At 43.3% G+C, this 20,709-nt stretch overlaps 1 protein-coding gene across 1 annotated transcript; it reads right to left on the bottom strand.

Annotated features, from left to right (window-relative positions):
* Positions 1 to 266: 266 nt before the first annotated feature.
* Positions 267 to 20,440, bottom strand: LOC139655653 (SLAIN motif-containing protein 1-like). Its single transcript, XM_071533105.1, has 9 exons — positions 20,004 to 20,440; positions 16,164 to 16,300; positions 9,133 to 9,276; positions 8,323 to 8,442; positions 5,716 to 5,865; positions 3,897 to 4,319; positions 1,645 to 1,794; positions 1,009 to 1,339; positions 267 to 342 (listed from the first exon to the last, which is right to left on the bottom strand). Exons 1-9 carry the CDS (start codon positions 20,438 to 20,440, stop codon positions 267 to 269), a joined length of 1,968 nt encoding a protein of 655 aa, XP_071389206.1.
* Between the last annotated feature and the right edge of the window lie 269 nt (positions 20,441 to 20,709).

Below are 20,709 nucleotides of genomic sequence, written 5' to 3'. Positions count from 1 at the left end.
CCCGCCTTCTCCGTTTCTGGACTGGAGAAAAAATTCTGCATAGAACCGAGCGGATGAACAGACTTTTATTTTATGCAGGATCTCAGCATCTCAAACACACTCGTTTTCTTGCCTTAACAGCTACTTTTTGGTCTCATTCCATGTCCCCCAAAAGAACAAGTTGAAGTTGCGGTGCGGAGGGTCACCCCAGCCAGCAGGGTGCCTCTACACCACACCGTCAGACGCTCCACATCTTCAGCCGTTCGTCTTCATTTTACATCCGATCGTCAATAGCAGCCGTCTCTCCAGGTTCCGTCTCGAAGGGCACTGAGGGTGGACAAGCTCTTTGGAGGCGTCAGTAAACTGGGTGACAGAAGAGAGAGAGAGACGGTGACACCAAAATGGATTCGATACAGGCCGAGTCTAAACGTACCGGTGGCCAGTTTCCAGTCTTCTGACGCACATTTTTTTGAAGGCAATTGATGTGAAATAATACATAATTGAGAGGCTAAAAAATTAATTTTCATATCAAAGGCTGCATGTGTCAGATTTCAGAATTGGCCGCCGGTTTGCTCGTGATAGCTATTTGATGTTCTCTAACAACTGTTGGTGACATACAATGCCAAAGAGGCAAAATAATGTCTTCTGCAGATTGATCAAATACCAATAGAAAGGCTTGGAGCCAGAGAGGCATAAGTAGGTTTTGGCAAAGTTTACAGGAAAAAAAAGTGGCCCTAACTTTGATCAAATATTGTAAATATCTTTTGATAATGGTTATGTCATCACATAAACACACAAATAAAGAGATACTTACACTGCAAAATAGATCTCAAGAGCTTTTACTTGATATATAGATCTCATTTTCGTTAAAAAATGCCAGTTACACCCTTCTGGCCCTTAAGTGTACTGCATATTAAATCCAGTGTAAAATCAAGTAAAATGTGATTCAGTTCAATATCAACGTGAGAAAGCATTTACAGTTTTAACTCTGGCACATAAAACACTTTGACCTCATCAGCAGCCTAATACCTGCGCGCTGGTTGGGCGATCTTGCTGCGGGGGGTGGAGCTTGTGGTGCCGATGAAGGAGGCGGGGCGGGGCAGGCCGCTGCGGGGCGGGACGGGGGCGGAGGTGGGCACGCCCCCCCCGGCTGCTGCTGCTGCTTTACTGAGCATGGGGATCCCACTGCTGTTACTGCTGCCGCCGCCGGTCAGAGACTGGAGGCTGGTGGAGGTCGGCATGGAGACCGAGCCCTTGATGGTGGGACTGACGTAGGCGGTGGCCTTCAGCGGTTGCCGTGACAACGAGGCGAAGTTCCCCACGCTCTGGACCCTGTTCTGCAGCTGGCCTGGGGAGGGGACTGGTGGACATGGGGGGGTATTAGATGTAAAGTATGAGCGGAAAACAAAGAAACATCTGAAATTAGTCACCTGGTCTTGTACATGCATGGGACCAACAGGGTTTGGGGGTTTGATTAAATTACACTCCGTCTTTTAATTATACAATAGAATATATGCTGGTATGTGTGTCAAAAAACTAGGTTAGGCATAAACACAAATGACCAACTAAAACCTGGAAAGTTTGGAAACTCTATGCATAGATAGATTTCAGTTGTGCGAGTGTGGTTTCTGAAGCTTAAAAACAAGAGAAGAAGAAGAAGCTCACTGGAGGACTGCAGCCGGGCGAGCCCGCTGGACGAGTCAAAGCTCTGGCTGTTACGAAGCAAACAAGGGGAAGCGCTAGGATTGGACGGAATGGGCACACTCGGCATGCTGGGAGTCCTGACCAGGTTAGGCATGCTCCTCCGCAGCTTATCTAACAGAGACAGACAGAGAGAAACACACACACACACACACACACACACACAAACACACAGCCAAACACACACACACCGATAAATTCAAGATGTTTAAAGCTGCACTAGGCAAGATTTTATCATTTCATCATCTTATCAGCCTAAATCACAGTGGGGCAGCAATAGAGCAGAGCATCCCATCCATACTAATTCAGTATATTTGCCCAAATGAAATACTTGTGTCATGTATGAATGTCATCCCTGCCTGGTTCTGCTTCATTCCAGTCTATTCCAATACATTTGCAGACACTTGAACTAGGGATGGGAGGATATAAGATTTTATCTTTTAATCACGATAAAAACACTCAAGATAATTTTATCTTGGTGAATTTCCATTATCGGGATAATCGTGAATATCCTCACATGAGCGTGAATATCCTCACGAGTGACTTGAAAAAGCTTGGAGAATGCTTGGATATCAGGTTGATGGGTAGATTCTTTTTATTAACGGATTATTTTCTCTCATTGTGATTACCTGCTGGGTGTTGGCAAGAGTCTGAATCTGTTCACAAAACAAGTTATGCGTCCTATGATGCAATAAAAATATTATTTCTTAACTAAATGTAAGGTAAAGTGATTCCAGTATGTTTTAGTGCCGTTTTAAGCATATTTTGATGATATTGGATATTGGATGATATTGATTTATTGGGATAATATCGTGAATCGCAGTTATTTTGGCCAGGATAATCGTGACATGAAATTTTCATATCGTCCCATGCCTAACTTGAACTTATAAACTACAAACTGTACGGTTCCCATTCTGAAATATGTTACAGAGAGAAGTGATATTTATTCCTTTGCCTGATTTCAGTGGAATTCAATCGACAGAACTTATGATTAAACTTATTTATATTTACTGCACTGCACTACCCAGCATCCATTCGATACGAACAAGACACAACTTTAGTTTTAAAACAGTTACCTTTGACCCACCAATGTGCGGAGTTGCCTAGTGCAGCTTTAACAATAAAAACTATACGGTACAACATGTTACATCATGTATGCATGATGGAGTCTGCCTGTGTGCCCGTACTACAACCCCGGTCCCTTTAAGACGGCTCACCAAGCCATGGCCCTGATCTCCTTTACCGTAAAACAGTTTCCAGCCCCCACAGGCAGATATACGTTGCTCTCCTCCCCAGCTCTAATCCCATCAAACTCTCTCTCTCTCATCTCCGCCTTGGAACGGAAACACACTCCGGTCTCAGAGCTTAAAGAGCAGTTGTACAAGAGGCTTAGACAGAGTTATTATTAAGTGGTTAGAGCATCAGTGCAGGTCAGTCGGGGAGCGTCGACTAACCAACAGAGAGCAAATGTTTTCCCCCCGGGGAAAAAGAAGCTCATGAGTATTGAATAAATAGGTTTAAGTAAGCGTTTGTGTACAATCACAGATAGCTGGCTTAATATTCAGTTGCAGCTTTTCTATGTTTATGGAGGTTAAAAATATTCAATTCTGCTGTGAATTCAGTGGATAACGACGACACTACAAAAAGTCAACTTACTCTCATATTCGGCTGGATGCACCGACGAAGTTTGCCCAAAACAATATGGCCGACAACATACATGGATACACACACGGTAAATACACACATACAGTAGATATTGCACGTACAAAACAGATATATAGACACAGAGAGATAAATCTTATTAGAAGAGAGGTTTTGTTTGGTTTCAAGCAAATTGCATCATTTTTAATCTAAGCAAGGATGGTAAGTATCGCTGATTTTCAACTGCTGGTACTGACAATGACAGGGATTTATTTCAAAAGAGTATAAAAAGGCAGCCAAGGCACTCTTCTTTATGAGTGCAAAAGTCACAAGGCATTATATTTTCAGTGGTTACCCATAGAAAAAGGTAGGTAGACACTGGTAGTCTAGAAAATAAAGGCTTTTTGTTAAACCTTTGAAGATAAAAGAGTATATTCTTTCACCCTTGACTCCAGCCAGCACCATTTTTTACAAACAGACTTTAAAACAGACAACCAAGGAAATAAGTCCTTATTGGCAATGAAGCTACACTAGTCACAGTCGACCAAATACAGCCAGGGGGTTTTCCTGCTCACCTGATCCTGGCCTGAAGCCCTGCTGTTCGGAGGCGTAGGGGCCAGCCAGTCCCAGTCCCAGTCCCAGTCCCAGTCCCAGCCCCAGGACCTGGGGCTGTGGCTGGGGTTGAAAGGCGAACCCTGCGGAAGGGTACGGAGGGGTGGAGGGGGTGGAAGGAGGCGTGGAGAGCGAGCTGGTGCTTCTGCGCCAGTCTCGGATGCTGGAGAAGGTGTGCGAGTGCGGCAGGCGGGTGAGGCGGGGCTGCGGCGGGGGCAGCAGGCCATAGTCTTCTTCCTCCTCCTCCTCCTCTTCCTCCTCCTCCTCCTCCTCGTCCTCCTCCTCCAGGTCGGCCGTGGCGCTGAGCTGGCTGAGCTGGAAGGAGAAGCTCTGGCTGCGGCGGTTGGCCAGGATGGACGACGTGCTGGCGTAGTCCTGCCTCAGACCTGAGGGAGCGAGATATGAGGACCGGCGCGCAAAACACACACACACACACACACACACACACACAGATGGACAGGACAAAACACACACAAAACACAATCATCACCTCCTGGGGTTAATGAAGCTAAAGTAGCGATGAGCTCTGAGATCTAGTGCCAAATGTTAAAGTATTAGAGAGGAGGGACAATGGAGACAGATGGACAGGGGAAGAAATGGATTGGCACACCATGAGACAGAGGCAACGACAACAAAAGGGACACAAATCCTCAAAACAGACAAAAAAAGAGCCAAATAAAAAAATATCAGAAATCATCCCTTTCAATATAATGTTCTGAAGTGATTTTGACAAGACTAAATCTGTATCATAGTTTTAAAATCACTTCTTAAAAACTCTTTTTATGCACTGATCATTTACTCCCTGATATGGTTTATGTTTCTTTACATGCTTTGACTGCTTCTGCTGTCAATTCTATCCATTTTTTTTACACTCCTTTGTTAAGTGCTTTGTAAACATTTTTAAAAAATGCTACAAAAAGAATAATTATTATAGTTATTATTTGAACATTTTGGATATGCATTGAATCTTCCAGGGGCCAGTTGCATAAAGCTAGTTTAAGATTAGTCTAAGATGGTCTTAGATTCTCAGGTTGGAATAGTCTAATTAAGACTGTCTGTTACTTAAATATTACAAATGACTTATTTTGAGGTAGGAATGTTAGCCACCTTCCCCATGGCTAATACTGAGTTAAGAATTTTGTTGTTATGGCAACGAGTCAGCCTAACTGTCAGAGTGGGAAGTTTAAATACTGAAGCCGTTTCATACAAGATGCCAAATCTTTGGTTTTTGGGAAGAGTCTGAAGAAGAGAGCGAGTCTTTAGAGACAGAAACAACTCATTAGAGATCTACAACAACCAAGAAGTAGTAGGAACAGGTAAATATAAATGTCAATAGCAAGTTTGACTTAAAGTCACATTTAAGTCTAAGACCAGGTCTATCTTTATGCAACTGGCCCCCGGTACTAACTAGATCCTACCATTCTCTCTCATTCTGCCCGTCTGTCTCTATGTCAGCATCATGTAATTCTTTCCATTCAAAAGTCTGTTGACAGCAGATGCAGCCAGATATGTAAATGAAAACATGGCTAACATCATGACAGTGATGCAACAAAAATACAAAATGGATGTTTGGATTTCGTTCAGGGATTCTTCTCCCGTTGAGGTTTAACTCAAACAATCTGATTATTTCTGCCTCCAGAACAACTCTCCCTCTGAGAAATGTTTGTACATCTAAAACTCAAGTCTGTATGTTTTCCTGCTTGGCCGATCTAATGTACAGACTGATATGCTCCTACTGGGACACATGATACTTCTGAAACTGAGGCTCGGTCAGTGACTTACTCTCCTCCTGCAGCCGGGCCATCACCTGGACGTCGGTGAGGTCGTGCAGCTTGTATCCCAGAGCGATGGAGTCATCCTCCACCTCCGGACCGCTCAGCTCGCTGTCCATCGACGACTGGGGACTGAGGGCCAGGCGCCGGAGACTGCGGTCTTCAAACAAAAAAAAAAACCATTTCGTTATCGCAAAAGGAGGCTGAGGAACCAGTCGAGGCAGCCCCACACACCTGCATTCAGAACCACACCGGAGGACTGCTTTTGCACAATCAGCATTCTCTGCAAGGGGAAACACACTCTGGAATAAAACTAATTAAGGATACTAAAATATTTGAATCTCTTGTTTGTTGTGTCGTGCAGCGTTATGCACGTGCATTGTAAGATGTTGTGTAATTGTGATGATGAATAATGTAGGCTATTTTAAAAAAAATTAACTTTTAAAAACTTTTTACTAGCCTATACAAGACATTTTACATAGTTGTAATCCATTTAAAAGCCCAACTAGGGACTAGGGTTGGAAATAAAAACTCTGTGCACACATCTTTTATATTTCAATTGTGAAGAGCCCCTATCTAAAAAACTACTAAATAAATACATTTAAAGGACACAGAGTTTGGCTGATGTTAAATTTCTCACTCCTCTAAAAGAACGGCCCAGACTTGTAACGTCTTTTAATCTCACTGTACCTCTGCAGCTCAGTTGCAGCAGAGCTACAGTGCAGCGGTGGAACGAATGGTACAGTCACCACGCAGGGCAGCTATGTTCGGTTTTGTTAGCTCCGTAATGAGAAAAGCCCTCTTGAGTCTTTGGAGTGTCTTTTACATAAAGATGAAGGATCCACACTAATGGAGGGAGATGCTTAGCTTTGAGAATTAGGGGCTATTAGGCACCAGTAAGGCATAAATACACCGGATAGGGTTACATCACCCACTCCCCAGTGAATGATATTCCCCATCCACTCACTCTAAATGCCCTCTAAAAGAAAATCCCTCCCATCTCCATCCTTTTTCCTATTATTTCTTTGCCTCGCACTAATTTGCTATGATGTACAGGAATATTGTGAGTTTTGCACCCTTTATCAGCTGATTGGCTATCAGCTGTCAAATCCTCTCATCACCAATCACATTCAAACAAGTCATGTTTTTTTGGTGATCTTGGAATTTAAGCTTATCCTACGGTCTACAGCACTCATAAGTTGCTTTGGATGTGAAGGTCAGCTAATTTCCTAAAATGTAAAATGGGTCTTAGTGTTACATTGAGCTTCGCTGCACGCAAATCTAGAATCCATCCGTCTAGAAATGAGATACTCTGTGGTGGAGAATTTGTTTTTTGTGCATCCTTGGAAGCTCACCATGTTCTTTTCACTTTTGCCTACTCCTAATTAGGTGACACCAGCACTCCCATTTGGAGAGCGAGTGTTCAGACCAGTTGTTGCAAGAGGTTCCCGATATCCAAGAGACAAACAATTTGGACAGCGTCTGGTAACATTTCACCACAGAGATGAAACAGAAAGGGCACAGACAGGATGAAAGCCAGGCTTATTTTCTATTTTTATTGGAACAACAAACAGCATAATCGAAAAGAACACAAAGCAGAAAGAAGAGTAGGCCCTGGCTCTTTAATGCCATGTTGCCGTTTGGAGAGGCGTTGTCATGGAATTGTGCCTTGGGTGAAAAAAAAAAAAATATGAGCAAGCGCCTGTGGGAGGGAAACACAGGATCCGAGTGCCTCCCTCAAGGGATGAACTCCAATATGGCCTCGCTCGTTCCCTACAGCTTTGCCCTTGCTGTGTCTGGAACATTGTTTTTCCATCACTAGTAATGCACTCAAATCTGTCATACACTCCCCCCTCAAATCCAATACAACTACAGTACAGCAGCAGATATGCCGACAATTGATGAGCAACAAGCAGAGTTGCATTTCAAAAGGCCATGGGACACTTTTTTATTTTATTTTATTTCTGCAACTGAAATAAAGCTTGAGGATAAAATGAAAAAATGAAAAATTCCCAGTTCTCACCATTGAGTATGTTTACATGCACATTATGCATCTCATTTACTGTTAGGTTTTGCTGAGTAAGTTCTGTTTCCAAGATAATATTTGGAGTTAAATTCCAAGGCACTCAAGGTGTGAGGTATAACGTTAAAAAGCCTTTATTTTCTTAGCTATATAATAATATTAAAAAAAGTTATAAAACAGGACACAAGGCCCGAAACCTTAAAGCATCATCTTCATATTTGGAGTATTGTTTTTCATGTGTAGAGGGATATCAGGATATAAAGATGCATATAAACACCTTATTATGATACCTCCTTTATCCCCATAAGGAAATACTCTTTTTCTTTGCTCCACCTCCACAGAGAGGTCAGAGGTCACAAGGACACTTCAGCAGGGCGGATGCTTGCCAACATGGGCTCCTGACTGACGGATCGTCTCTCCAACCATTAGCCTATGCCAACCTGCCACTGCATCCGTAACACTCTGTGCATGCAAACGTCCTCACTGAAGATGTGCCAAAGCAATGAGTCAAGAAAATGAGGAATTAACACACACACACACACACACACACTGCTGAGGAAAGCAGACAGAGACGCAACACAGAGCGGGGCTTACTGCGGCTGGCTAGGTGAGGGACGAATGCGGGCGTCCGCTCAGCTAGAGGGGAGAGCTCCTTCCCTATGGGACTCAGCGTCCGATGGAGGGCCGGGTGGAGCGGGGAGGAGAGGGAGGAGGCTGAGGGAAGTGAGGGATGGATGGATGGAGAGAAAGTGGAGAAGGGAAGGAGGGGATGGAGAGGATGGCAAAAAGATGAGATGTTTCAATTCCGGCATAAATACATTTTGATTGGAGTTTTAGTCCCACAAGCATTTCTCAGAGGCAGAAATAATCCGATTAGCTGATTACTAAGCTAGATAACTTAGTAAGGCTTGATTGCATTTTTTTTTTTACTAAGTGGTAAGAGCGCTGGGCTTCATAATATTAGCCTCCTCCTCTCTTACCTCTTGTCTTTTTCACTGGGCTTCAGTCTAACGTTACTTAGCCAGAAAAACTGTGGTTCTTTGGCCCTGCCCACTGAGGTTTAACTCAACCAATCAGAATATTTCCGCCTCCGGAGAAGATGCTTAACTGCTATTTGCCTAAACTTCAAATTCAAACCAGCTTCATAGTATATTTGTGAAACTATAATTGCAATATTGCTGTGGAGTCAAGGTATGTATGTAAACCTTGACTCTTCAATCTACTGAATCTGAAACTGACTTATGATATGATTAGTTAAACAGAGAACTATAGGGAAACCGAATCATCATCAATTTTTCTTTGCATTCCCATCAATTTAAAGAAGAGGAAACGGTTCCTTTGAGAATCATGAGGGCTACATGAAGACCTTCACACAGAGAGCAAACCCGTGTACAGTATGTTTACCGTGTCTCTCAGACGACTGGGGGGTGGAGCAGGGCTTTGCGGACGGGGAAGCGCTGATGGGCGACACTCCGGCTACTCGACTGAGGGGAGGGATGGGGGAGGAGGAGGAGGAGGGGCTGGAGAACGAGCCACGCCACCTGGACACTAAGGAGGGAGAGGGGTGGGGGGGGAAGCAGAGGGAAGGAAGGGGACAAGGAGGGGAAATATAAAGTTGACATTACATGACCAAAACATGCCATCATTAAACACATATAGTGACATTTGTATGACTATACATGTGAGTAGAGCTGGGTATTGATACCTAAATCGGTGCTGTACCAACTTTTGGTACCGGCATCGCTTTTAAGGTATTTTAAAAAGGTGCTACATTTTTAAACATCAATATATATTGTAGAATTAACTGAGTTACTTTGGTAAAATTTCCATAAACAAACATGTGCAAGACAACTATAATGCAGGCACCACTTGGGCCAATCAGTAACAAGTAAACAAACGTTGTAGCGCCCCCTATAGGCCAATCAGTGCCATTTTAACAATGCCAGAATGCAGCAATACAACACACCATTCCTTTAAGTTTCATGAGAATCCGACCATTGGTGTCCGAGATACTGTGCGTGACGGACAGCTAGACTGTACTGAAGGATGTGGGGACGATCCATCGTCCCTCCTCCGATTTCATCCTGGGGGACAACTGTCTCACGCCTGTGGTATGGTGAGCGCTCGTGTTTCTCAGGATGAACCAAATCATTTACATCCAGTATTGAAGTCAAGGTATCAGAAACAGCATCCGGACATTTCCAACCATACTCAGCGCAGTGTAAACAAACTCTACTGAATACATTAATTCTTTAAAAAAGGTCCCATATTCTCCACTTCCCAGTGTTTTATTTTGTGTCTTGAGGTCCATTCAAAGCTGTGTGTGTGGTGTCATGCACCAAAAACACTCTCAATCCATTTTTACACGTTCATTTTCCAGCATCTCTCTGAGCCTTACCAAGAACAGGCTGTTTCTGTCGCTGTGTCTTTAAGGCTCATTAATATTAACGACCCCTCTGTTCTGATTGGCTAACCGTTTCAAGAGTGAAATATGAGATACCGCAGCCTGGCAGCTACAGGTAGGGAAAACTCTCCGGTAATAAACAATGACAACAGCTCAACCGCTTTGAAAAAAACACTTTGTTAGTCTGTTATTTCTTACAAAAATGATAATGAGCGAACCTTTGTGACGCCACAAAGTTACGGAAGTCCAAACGGCTCGTTTAGAGGCTCGCTTTTCTAATATGGATTGTGTGGATTTATTTGGCGACCGTGCATTTTGATACTTTCACCATGTTTAGATAGACCTTCCAACTCCTTTATAATCAAAGAGGCAAGGGGAATCCTGTTTTACACCATATGGGACCTTTAAACCTTTAACCTTCACCAATATCTAATTTTAACCCTAACTGTAATCTAACCCAAACTCTACCCATAAACCTACAGACAGACCCTTTTGGAAAGTGAGGACCAGTTGAATTTAAGTCCTCACCTCCTAGCTCCAAAACTCAAACTAGCCTTCACAATAAGACTATTACAAGTAAGTACAAACATATAGACATAAACACATGGCACACACACACACACACACACACACACACACACACCTTTCCAAAGAGAGGGCAGCACTGTGCAGAAGTTACCTCACACCCAGTGCCTCACCAACACTGTGACCGCCACAAACCGCTCTATTCAGCGGCTCCACATCTGCTCAGCACAGAGGACAAAGCTGCATTCAGCAGCACAACAGAGCTGCTCACAGACTGTCTGAGACACTCCGCACCAGGTACACACACACACACACACACACACACACCTAAGATACTATTCCTAGACAAAGAGAAGAGACTTTCACTGGTCTGGAGAATCTGAGATATGAAAACCCAGCCAATTCCTCAGCAACAAAGAAAAGATTAATAAAAAATGTAGTGCATGTTAAGCACATTATGCATCTCTTCTATTAAAGTGTGTGTATGTGTGTGTGTGTGTGTGTGCGTGTGTTATTAAAGCCTCCAACCACTCAAAGATGCAGGAAGAGGATTTCTCTCTGTTACCTGTCAATGCGAATATATAAGCCACTTAAGCATTGAAGGAGGGCACATTCCTTTCATGTAAACACGGTTTCTATGGCAACGGCTCTCCGGTTCTGCCGGGTTTGCTGGATTCAACCGCGGGCAGAGACAGAGAGAGAGAGAGCGAGAGCGAGAGAGAGAGCGAGAGAGATAGTAGGCCAAGCTGGTGGGAGGCTTCATCTGTGAGCTGGGAGAAGACTGTTTGCATCCACAGTTCAGGTTCACCTCCTCTGATGCAACAAGCTGCCCGGCTGATGACACTTTACAGGAGTGAGTGAAGGCATGGGTTCACTTTTGTGACCCAAATATTAGCGCAGATTGCGATATTACATACTAATAGTCAGGGAAGTGAAAAAGGGAATAAACACCTGGAAAATGTGTCATTTAAAGTGGGAATCGGTGTTGTTTTTTATATATTTTGGCAGCATCTTTGGTGCTCAGCCTCATTGCTGTGGTGTTTCTGCACTGCACTTGCCAGAGATCAAACAGTGTGGGTGGAGCTTGGATTCTCTGTTGATGCAGTTTGAGTTTCTCTTTTCTTTGTCTGTTCAGCCATGGTGGCTATCACTGCTCATGGTAACTACCCAGTTCTTCTTCTGTTTATTCCAAACAAACCAAATTCCAAACAATTCCAAATCTGATTAGAACAGCAAAAGGAAAAGCTTTCATGCACTTGATATAGGTTGAATCGAATATCAATCAGCAATAGAGTAGCAAAAGATTTTATCAGTGTGAAAATACTGCTGATTATTACTTTTGACGTTTTAAAAAAAAGTGTCGGATGGCAGAACAGACACAAACTGGCGCCCATGCACACAGGTGAGCCGAGCGCCATCTCCTCTCATTAAGGGCTTCAGGGTGTTAAGCTGTCTTAATGCATCGCGGCGTTCAGCTGAGGCCGAGGCAGCTGTCACCTCCATTCACACTCCACACACAGCCTCTGCTCCGCCTCTGTAAAGCCCCGCAGCCACACTGTGAGACCACAAGCCTCCGCTGAGCTTTCCCTGCACCGCTTCAGGACTCGGCTCTCAAGCTGGAAGCTGGAAGCTCAGAGGAAGAGAGACTCATTGATAGACTGGAATTCCTGATAACTGATAACCCCGCTCTGCTTTTTCCAGGTCGGCTGACAATACGCCAAAGAGATGAAATCCATTTAAAAACAGTCGATTCAGCCACATGAAGCAACAGGGAAAGCAAAGCAAGAGCGTTAAAAGCGTTAAAACCTCTATTCCTTCACACGTCTGACCTCTTTTCTCGATATTGCTGACATTTACTCATGATGATGCAACTACGGCAGCCAGAGAGTAAGACACGGTAAATCTGAAGATGGCGCTAATTGCCTTCAACCTCAAATGTGTTTCTCAATATCGTCAACGCCTCCCTCCTACAGTTACATCAAGCTCAATCAGGCTGTAATTTGGAGAAATGCATGTAAACATCACAGACATGCAGCGCTCAGGTCAGCTGACCCAGGTCCGCTCTGCCTAATGCCATGATGCACAGACAGATTACAGCTCTACTGTGCTGCTGAGCCTCTTACTCACACTGGAGTGGTGAAGGTGATCTGACCCGCTTACAGTGTGTGTGTGTGTGTGTGTGTACTAGGAGAGTATCAGTGTAGAAGTGTACAGTGTTGGGGGAGAAAGGAATATGTTACTTTCCTTTGTTACTCACCTTAAAAAGTAACCAATTACATTCCAAAGTGACTCTTTATTAAAGTGACTCAGAGGACTTTAGTGTTCGCCTCTTTAAAAACACGCTGCAACAAAGTGGCTTGTGCTGCCAAGTGTGTTGTCAGTCAGTGTTTTAAAATGACTAGACTAGAAAAGGCTATTGCTCTCTTTTTAAAACAGTAAGACAATTTCATGTATATCAATCAGACTTATATTGCATTTATTAGCAGCATGTTGTCTGCACGAGATACAGCAAAGTTTTCACTTTTTTCTCTGTTTTTCAATATGAAAGAAAAATAAAAAGACATTCTGATTTTAAAGAACTAACTAATAACAGATTACAAGAACGGAAAAACTAAAAGGTTTGAGTTACTGGTTACCACCAAAATGTAATCAAAGTAAATTACCTCCAACACTGGTACTGTATACTTGAGAGTGCACCCTGCTCACACACAGTGCCAGTTGAGCCATCCTTTTATTTGTGTAATAGTTTATCAACCTTGTTTTAGGCTGATATGAATATTTATGAGATAAATTCATAGCAAACATCATACTAAGTAGTATGTAACCAATGCAAGTTATGAGGAAAGGGTCTTTAAAGGATAAATCATAAATAAGCGTACAGAAAATGAATGCTTCTCTGAAAATATGACTGATTTTCATGTATGCTGGTGGTTGTTTGTTGTATCTCAGTTTACCCACTTTTTTTTTTTTCCTTTAGTGATTCCTCTAAAACCCAGCTGAGTTACATGCATGCCATCTCAGAAAGCTGTGTGTGTGCTCCTGTGGCTCCTCTCCAAAACAGCGACAGCATCAAGCTGCACAGTCTAGACTTCACAGGTTTAGCACTTCTTCTTCTTCTTGGCTGGGATTCGCATGGCGTGAGAAAGCAAGTGACTGGTAGTGAGCATGTGCGTGTTTGCCAAGACACCTACAGGTCGTGTCCCGCGGTTTAAAATAGCCAGGAACCGGGCAGCGACCTGCAAACTAATCTTCAGAGACGGCACTGACTCGCCTTTACATCTTCTCATCTCAGTCAAATCAATATTCCAGGCTTAGGGTTTAGTTTGTGCAGATTCAAACGGAAACAAGAGAGAAGAAATAGAAACTGTGTGGGTGAGACAAAGAAATCCTAACGGGCTTAAACATAAAACATCAGAAAATCACTGTAAACACAGAGGAAACTGGTACGCCAACGAATCCATAAGTAACAAGTAAGGGTTAGAGTTAGCTAAACTAGTTGTTGTTGCATCTCTTATGACAGGGTTAGGGTTAGAGAAACGGGTAGAGCTGAACAATTAATCGAAAAAGAAAAAATGTAAATCGCAATATGAATTTCCGCAATTTCCAAATCGCAGAGGCTGCAATTAATTACTTAAGAGAGAGGAGAGTCCAAAATGGATGAAAGGTGTTTAAGTGCTCCGGGTAATCTTTGGTCAATTAATCAAGTATAATATTGGTAAAAATCTTTCATCATTGACATCCATTTTTTTTTTTAAATCACTTTTCTTTAAACAATTTTAAAGTTGTCAAAAATTTCTGAGAAGAAAAATTATATTAATCAGAGTTTAAATTGCAATATTCTGTCAAATAATCACAATTCGATTTTTGGACAATATCTTTCAGCCCTAGAAACGGGAGAATCAAAAAAATCGGTAAAACCTCCCAGATTGAACTGCAGCTGACTTCCAGAGGAGCATCCCAAACTTAGTTCATCAGACAGTAAGGAACTCCCACACACCTTCACACACCCATGAACCCATAATCCTATAGTTAGCTGATCCAGGTCCTTCTCTTCACACCGAGCCTCATACATGGGAATTTCTCATTTCTCAACCAATCACACCACAACTTCCCCACCCAGAATCCTCCTGCCAGTCCGTGATGCTGTGGCGGTTATATTTAGACTGTGTGGGTTTCTGTTTGCTCCACTCATCATTTCAGACATTCTTCTTCTTCTTCATGCATCTTGTTCCATCATTTTCCACCATACTGAGCTCTGCTAGCATTAAGACTCTGTTATCCTGATCAGTTTTTGGAGGAAAGTGCAATCATCTTGATTTTTATCATCTTGATTTACTGTTTTGTTCCCCACTTTTGTTTTTTTGTTGGTGTTTAATAATCATCTCTTCTTTCAGTGTTTTAGCAACCACCAATCAGAGGTGTGACCCAGTCAACTTTGCTCGAGTCCCAAGTCAGTCTCAAGTCTTGAGGCACAAGTCTCAAGTCAAGTCCCAAGTCAAGTCAGAACAAATCAAGAGTCCAGTATCAATTTAATATCTTAAAGAAAACTAAATATCTAGGACTTTTCAATGCAATATGGTTTTAATAGGATAAAAACTTAGTAAGAGCATCATGAGTTTGATTTCTATAATCAGTTTCACCTTCAATAAATTCAATCATTCCATACAAATTCAGAAAACAGAATTTAAATTCAGTCGTCTGCTGGAACAAATCTCATCACTTTCAATCTAAGTCATTTACACAAAAACAAGATTTCAAGTCAAGACTTTAGAAACCTTTTCAAGTCATCAAAGTCAAAGTCAAGTCACCAGAACCCAAGTCAAGCCAAGTCTCAAGTCTTCTCTTCATGCATCAAATCTGAGTCTGACTTCCAATTGCAAGTCATGTGACTCGAGTCCCCGCCCCTGCCACCAATCATTTCACTTCTATGTTTGATCGCTGTGCAAATAAATGAAAGTTTGCGATCTTGGACACACATAAAAAAAAGTATCCCTCTCTTCACATCAATTTTACATCAATATTAAATCATAGCAGGAGAGATTATGAGACTATAAACCACCTCTGCTACATTGCATTATTTGTAATAATGTATTGTCTTGTATTTCAAAGAACTTTATTCTCTGTTAGCAAATACATTTTCTTGCTGTGAGCTTTCTTGCAAGCGCAGCTGTGTGCTCCAGCAGCGCTCCGCTCTGTATACAGTAGACTTGTTATGGTAACAACAAGGTAGAGGTGTGATACCACTAGGTGTGATTATCTGAGCAATTACACTAAAGGAATCACACACAGTATATAAAACCATGTGAAGATGTACAAAAACAAATTTAACACAAACACACACGCTGCTCTGCAATGAAACACAGTGAGAGAAGTATAATGTGTTTACATGCAGGGTTTGTCTGTTGTGCACTGCTGGCTGTGTTGGTTTACAAGACAAATCCCCCCTCGGGGCTAATAAAGCTCCGTTCTCTTCACACACAAACAACAACAACCTGTGGCCTCGTACCTTGTTCCAGTCTGAGGGACAGCGATCTCCTGGCAGCCTCCACCTCAGATTTGGGGCTGTCCAGCACCTGCCGGCACCACTGGAGAGGTGTGAGGGGGGAATCGAGCGACTCTCTGGCCCTGGACGATGCAAACAACCTAGAGAGAGACAGAGAGACTGAGATACAGACTGAAATACAGACTACAGACAGTCTAACAGTCAGACAGCTGCATGGCACAGGAGGAGAGAGAAATGTAACTGAATTTGACAACACAAGACAGGCAGAGCAGAAGGAAAAGAGCATGCATGACAGGAAAATAAAGGCAGATTGGAGTTTTAGTTATACGAACATTCCTCAGGGGCAGAAGTAATCTCATTGGTTGAGTTAAACCTCAGTGGGCGGGGCCAAAGAACAGTTGTGTCTTTTTTTTTGGAGCACAAGTTAACAAGTTAGCACAAGCTAACTAGCAAACTTGAAAGTAAAGAAGGAACTCTGGTCGAAATCTAAATAAAAAATATAAATGGCAAGGAGTTAATTTTTCATTCATTCATTCATGACCATGGCATCATGATGCTGGAAGCTCAGCAGCTAGCTAACTAGCTTACCTAGATCGCTACAGGCTAGTTTGAACTCATAGCTTCTTCCTCTCTTACCTCTTGCCCTTTTCACTGGGCTTTGGTCTAATGTTACTTAGCCAGGGAAGAGTGAGGAGAGGGAAAGAGGACCAGGGTGAAGGCAGGGTGAGAGAAGAAGCTGAAGCTGGAAACTGGACGTATATTTTCATGAGAATTTTTTTGCATCAAATTAGAAAAGCTCAGTGGAAACAGCAAATTTGATAACATTTGGTCAATATCGAAACAAATTTGACACTCGCTCGGAAGGGTTTTTTGGCGCTGAAAAAAAAAAAGTATGTGATAAATAGTGATGGAAATGTATTTGGCGAAGAGGCTTAGTTCAGTCTCATTTTACAATTCAAAAGTGGCTTTGGATAACCTGAAAGACAAGGTGTTGAGTAAAATATCTGTCCACTACAACCATTCACAAAACATCACACACACTGTCGCTCCCATGACACGAGACACTCCATAACACACCCATGGTGGTTCTATGGCAGTGGTTCTCAACATGGGGTCCAGGGACCACCAGGGGTCCTTGAGGGAGTTCCAGGGGGTCCCCAGCAAATTGATGAATTGTTAAACTTCAGCATTATTTAATTTACAAGAAGTTAACACAATTAGAGAATGTAGAAGAATGACTATTTTGATCATAGTTTCACTGTTATCTCTCTACCTACAATACAGATAGTCATGGAATTCTGGACAAGATCATGTCTAATAATAAAAATATTCTCAGATTTGGGTTTAAGAGACAAAATCTTATCAAGTGGGGGTCTGTGGCCCTAATGTGGACTAAATTAGGGGTCCTTGATATGAAAAAGGTTGAGAACCACTGTTCTATAGCAATTAGTTGGCACAAAGACACTCCTTGGTTTTTGTCTTTGGACGTTAGCTGACATTAAAAGACAATAACCAATTCATTCTTGAAACGCTGTCCCTTCTGGGTGGATTGTGGGCTTCTTGTGTTTTTCAGACATTCAGGAAGATTGTTTATTCACTTCCAACTAGCTGATGGAAACGTAGCCGATTCACATTTCATTTTCTGTGACATTTCAAACGATTGTTTAAAATTCCCTCGACGGCTGGATGGAAAGACAGCTACTGAGTATACGGAGGGCCGTGCCACCATGTTGGAAGAGTTACAACAAAAAGGAAAGATTGAAACGTTATCACATCTTCCTCTCTGAATCCCCCCCCCCTCCCCTCCTCCCCTCCTCCTCCTCTTATAGTGCCGCACAGAAATCAAACATTCTCTTTGTTCTGCAAAGGAGGAAGAGGTGATGACATTACAGTCTCTCCATTCGTCACCACTCTTCCAACATGGCGGTGCGTCCCTCTCAAACCAATAACGTCATGACAATTCAGATCTACTCAGATTTAAATCAAATTTAGTCGCGATGATACTAATTGTATCACCCTCCCCCTTTCTCCTACTTCTAGTTTATTCCACAAATAAATTGAAAATCCTCTTTGTCCTCTTTATTATCTAAATTCCTGTGTAATTCACATTATAGACACGTTTGTATGTATGATTGTGCTTCTTCAAAACATTTTAAACGCCCTGTACCCGCTGATAACCGTTCTCCAGCCAATTCTCTGTCCTGCCACTGTACAACCAACACTTCTACTACTAAGGAAAGAAGAGAAAAAATCTCTCCCTCTGGCTTTTAAGGTGATATTTTAGGTATCAGGTGGAAGAGCCACTGTTCCACCGGAGAGGATCACACTATTTCGACAGCATGTCCTCCACTCTCCTCTCTTTGGTTTGCTCTGCCAACATGGAGGAACCTGAATTATAGATTGAACCCCTCTCTGACTTCAGGTGAAACTCAGAAGCGAAGGGGACAGGACACACACATACACACAAACACACACCTCAGTTAATATTCATAGACAGAGAGAGGGGACATATGAGGACCACCTGCAATATGAATACCCAGCATTCACCAGAAAAAGAAAGAAAGGAAGGATGAATCAAACTGTGCTGCAGTATTCAGTCCATCACACGATTCATTTTTAATTTTATCTTCAGTATCTATCGACTGATTCAAAACGTCTCAACTCAAGACACTTTATTCGCAGTGAATAAACATCACAAGTTCTTTATCTTTCCTCTATAACCGTGATTCTCAACCTTATTCATATCAAGGACCCCTAATTTACTCCACATTAGGGCCACAGACCCCCATTTGATGAGATTTTGCCTCTCGGACCCAAATCTGAGAATATTTGTATTGTTTGATATGATTTTGTCCAGAAATTTATAACTATCTGCATTGTAGGTAGAGAGATAACAGTGAAACTATGATCAAAACAGTCTTTCTTCTACATTCTCTAAGTGTGTTAACTTCTTGTAAATGAAATAATGCTGAAGTTTAACAATTCATCAGTTTGCTGGGGACCCCCTGGAACCCCCTCAAGGACCACTGGTGGTCCCCGGACCCCACGTTGAGAACCACTGCTCTATAACATGCTGATGCTGTAAACTAACCAAGATATGTGACATTCTCTTATTTGTAAGGGAGAGATCCACAAAGTAGCACTAATTTCTGCAGCATTTCAACTGTTTGCAACCACTTTTACCGTGTATTTTACTGGACAAAAGAATAATAACATGCCAGCTAACACAAGTTGGCATGTTATTGAAATTACTGCTGCTTATTGGATTTCACTGTATGGCCAATTTAACCCCAGTGATTCAGAAAAGGCCTTGAGCCATGTTCCTGAAGGGTTTTCAAGCCAGGTAAGCAAAGCAACTGGATTCTTATAGGTCAGCATGGGAACTGATGTTGTTTTGCTAGAGCAAGGCACTAAGACTGCCATGGTTAGGGGTTTGATTCCCACTGCTGAGACTGTTAATGTGTTTTGGATGCAAAAGCGTCCACCAAATGGCATATTGATGTTTAGTTCTCTCCCATACACAGAGAGACAGACAGTCTGGCAGGGGTATTGGGGTTTGGTGCAGCCTGATCTACAGGCCTAATGAAAAGTGGCCTCTCCTGCCAATTAACTTTGAAGGTGTGGCTTTGTTTTGGCATTGCAGAAGCCTGGACACCGGCCGGACAACACCTTGCATCAAACTATTATCAGGGAAAAGGAAAAGAATGCGTAAATTCCTGGAGAATCAGTACTCGGTCTGGCCTTTGCATGCAAAATGTAAAAAAAAAAAATGACTCTAGACTGCTGCCATTACGCGGAAAAGCAACAAATGGTTCATAAATAAAACAAACAGTCGACAGTTACCATGTTTCATCGGACTCGTCTGAGCAGAACAGGGAATCCACGTCCAACACCTCCAGCTCGTCCAGAACCGTGGGCTCCGCGTCCTCCGCCTCCCCCGCAGCCGCTCCATCACCGGCGGTATGCGGGTGGAAATAGTCGAAGGGCTCGTCCGGGGGCGCGAACGGCCCCAAGGACGACAACGACGACGGGCACAGCAGGGCGGGCAGCGGGCCGGGGAGGCAGTAGCCCCCGGCGCTCCCGAGGATGCACGCCGGGGACGGGGGCAGCATGTGCGGCCCGCCTGCGCAGCCGTTCGCCCGCGTCCGCAGCTGCTCGTTCTGCCGCTCCAGTTTGCGGACCAGCTCCTGCAGCTTCTTCACCTCCAGCTCGGCGTTCAGGGTGTTGCTGTTGCAGTCCAGCTCCGGCATCATCTGGGGGTTCAGTACCGCCGCCTCCATCGGGATCTGATTAGCACAGTCTGATCAGGTTATAGCCTCCAATTTCAACCCCGACTCTCCTCCGATTTGGATCCAGAAATGGAGGACAGGCAGGCGGCTGCTGCGCTCCCGGCTCACCCGTCGCCCTCACCGTGATTTCTGTATTCGGGAGCGGTAGTAAGCTGTCTAGTCCGCTTGTCTGGGGCTGTGGGCAAGTCACCCAATGAGAGACTATACAGACTCCACCCTCCACCCCCCCTCCCACACCCGCAGCACTGATTACAGGTAGA

Source organism: Centroberyx affinis, unplaced genomic scaffold, assembly GCF_046629955.1.
Source record: "Centroberyx affinis isolate AG114_WGS23_722 - 3 ecotype Tasmania unplaced genomic scaffold, CSIRO-AGI_Caff_v1 ptg002323l_1, whole genome shotgun sequence".
Classification (NCBI taxonomy): Eukaryota; Metazoa; Chordata; class Actinopteri; order Beryciformes; family Berycidae; genus Centroberyx; species Centroberyx affinis.
Note: the sequence above shows the minus strand (reverse complement) of the source record. Positions and strands in the feature narration are given on the sequence as shown.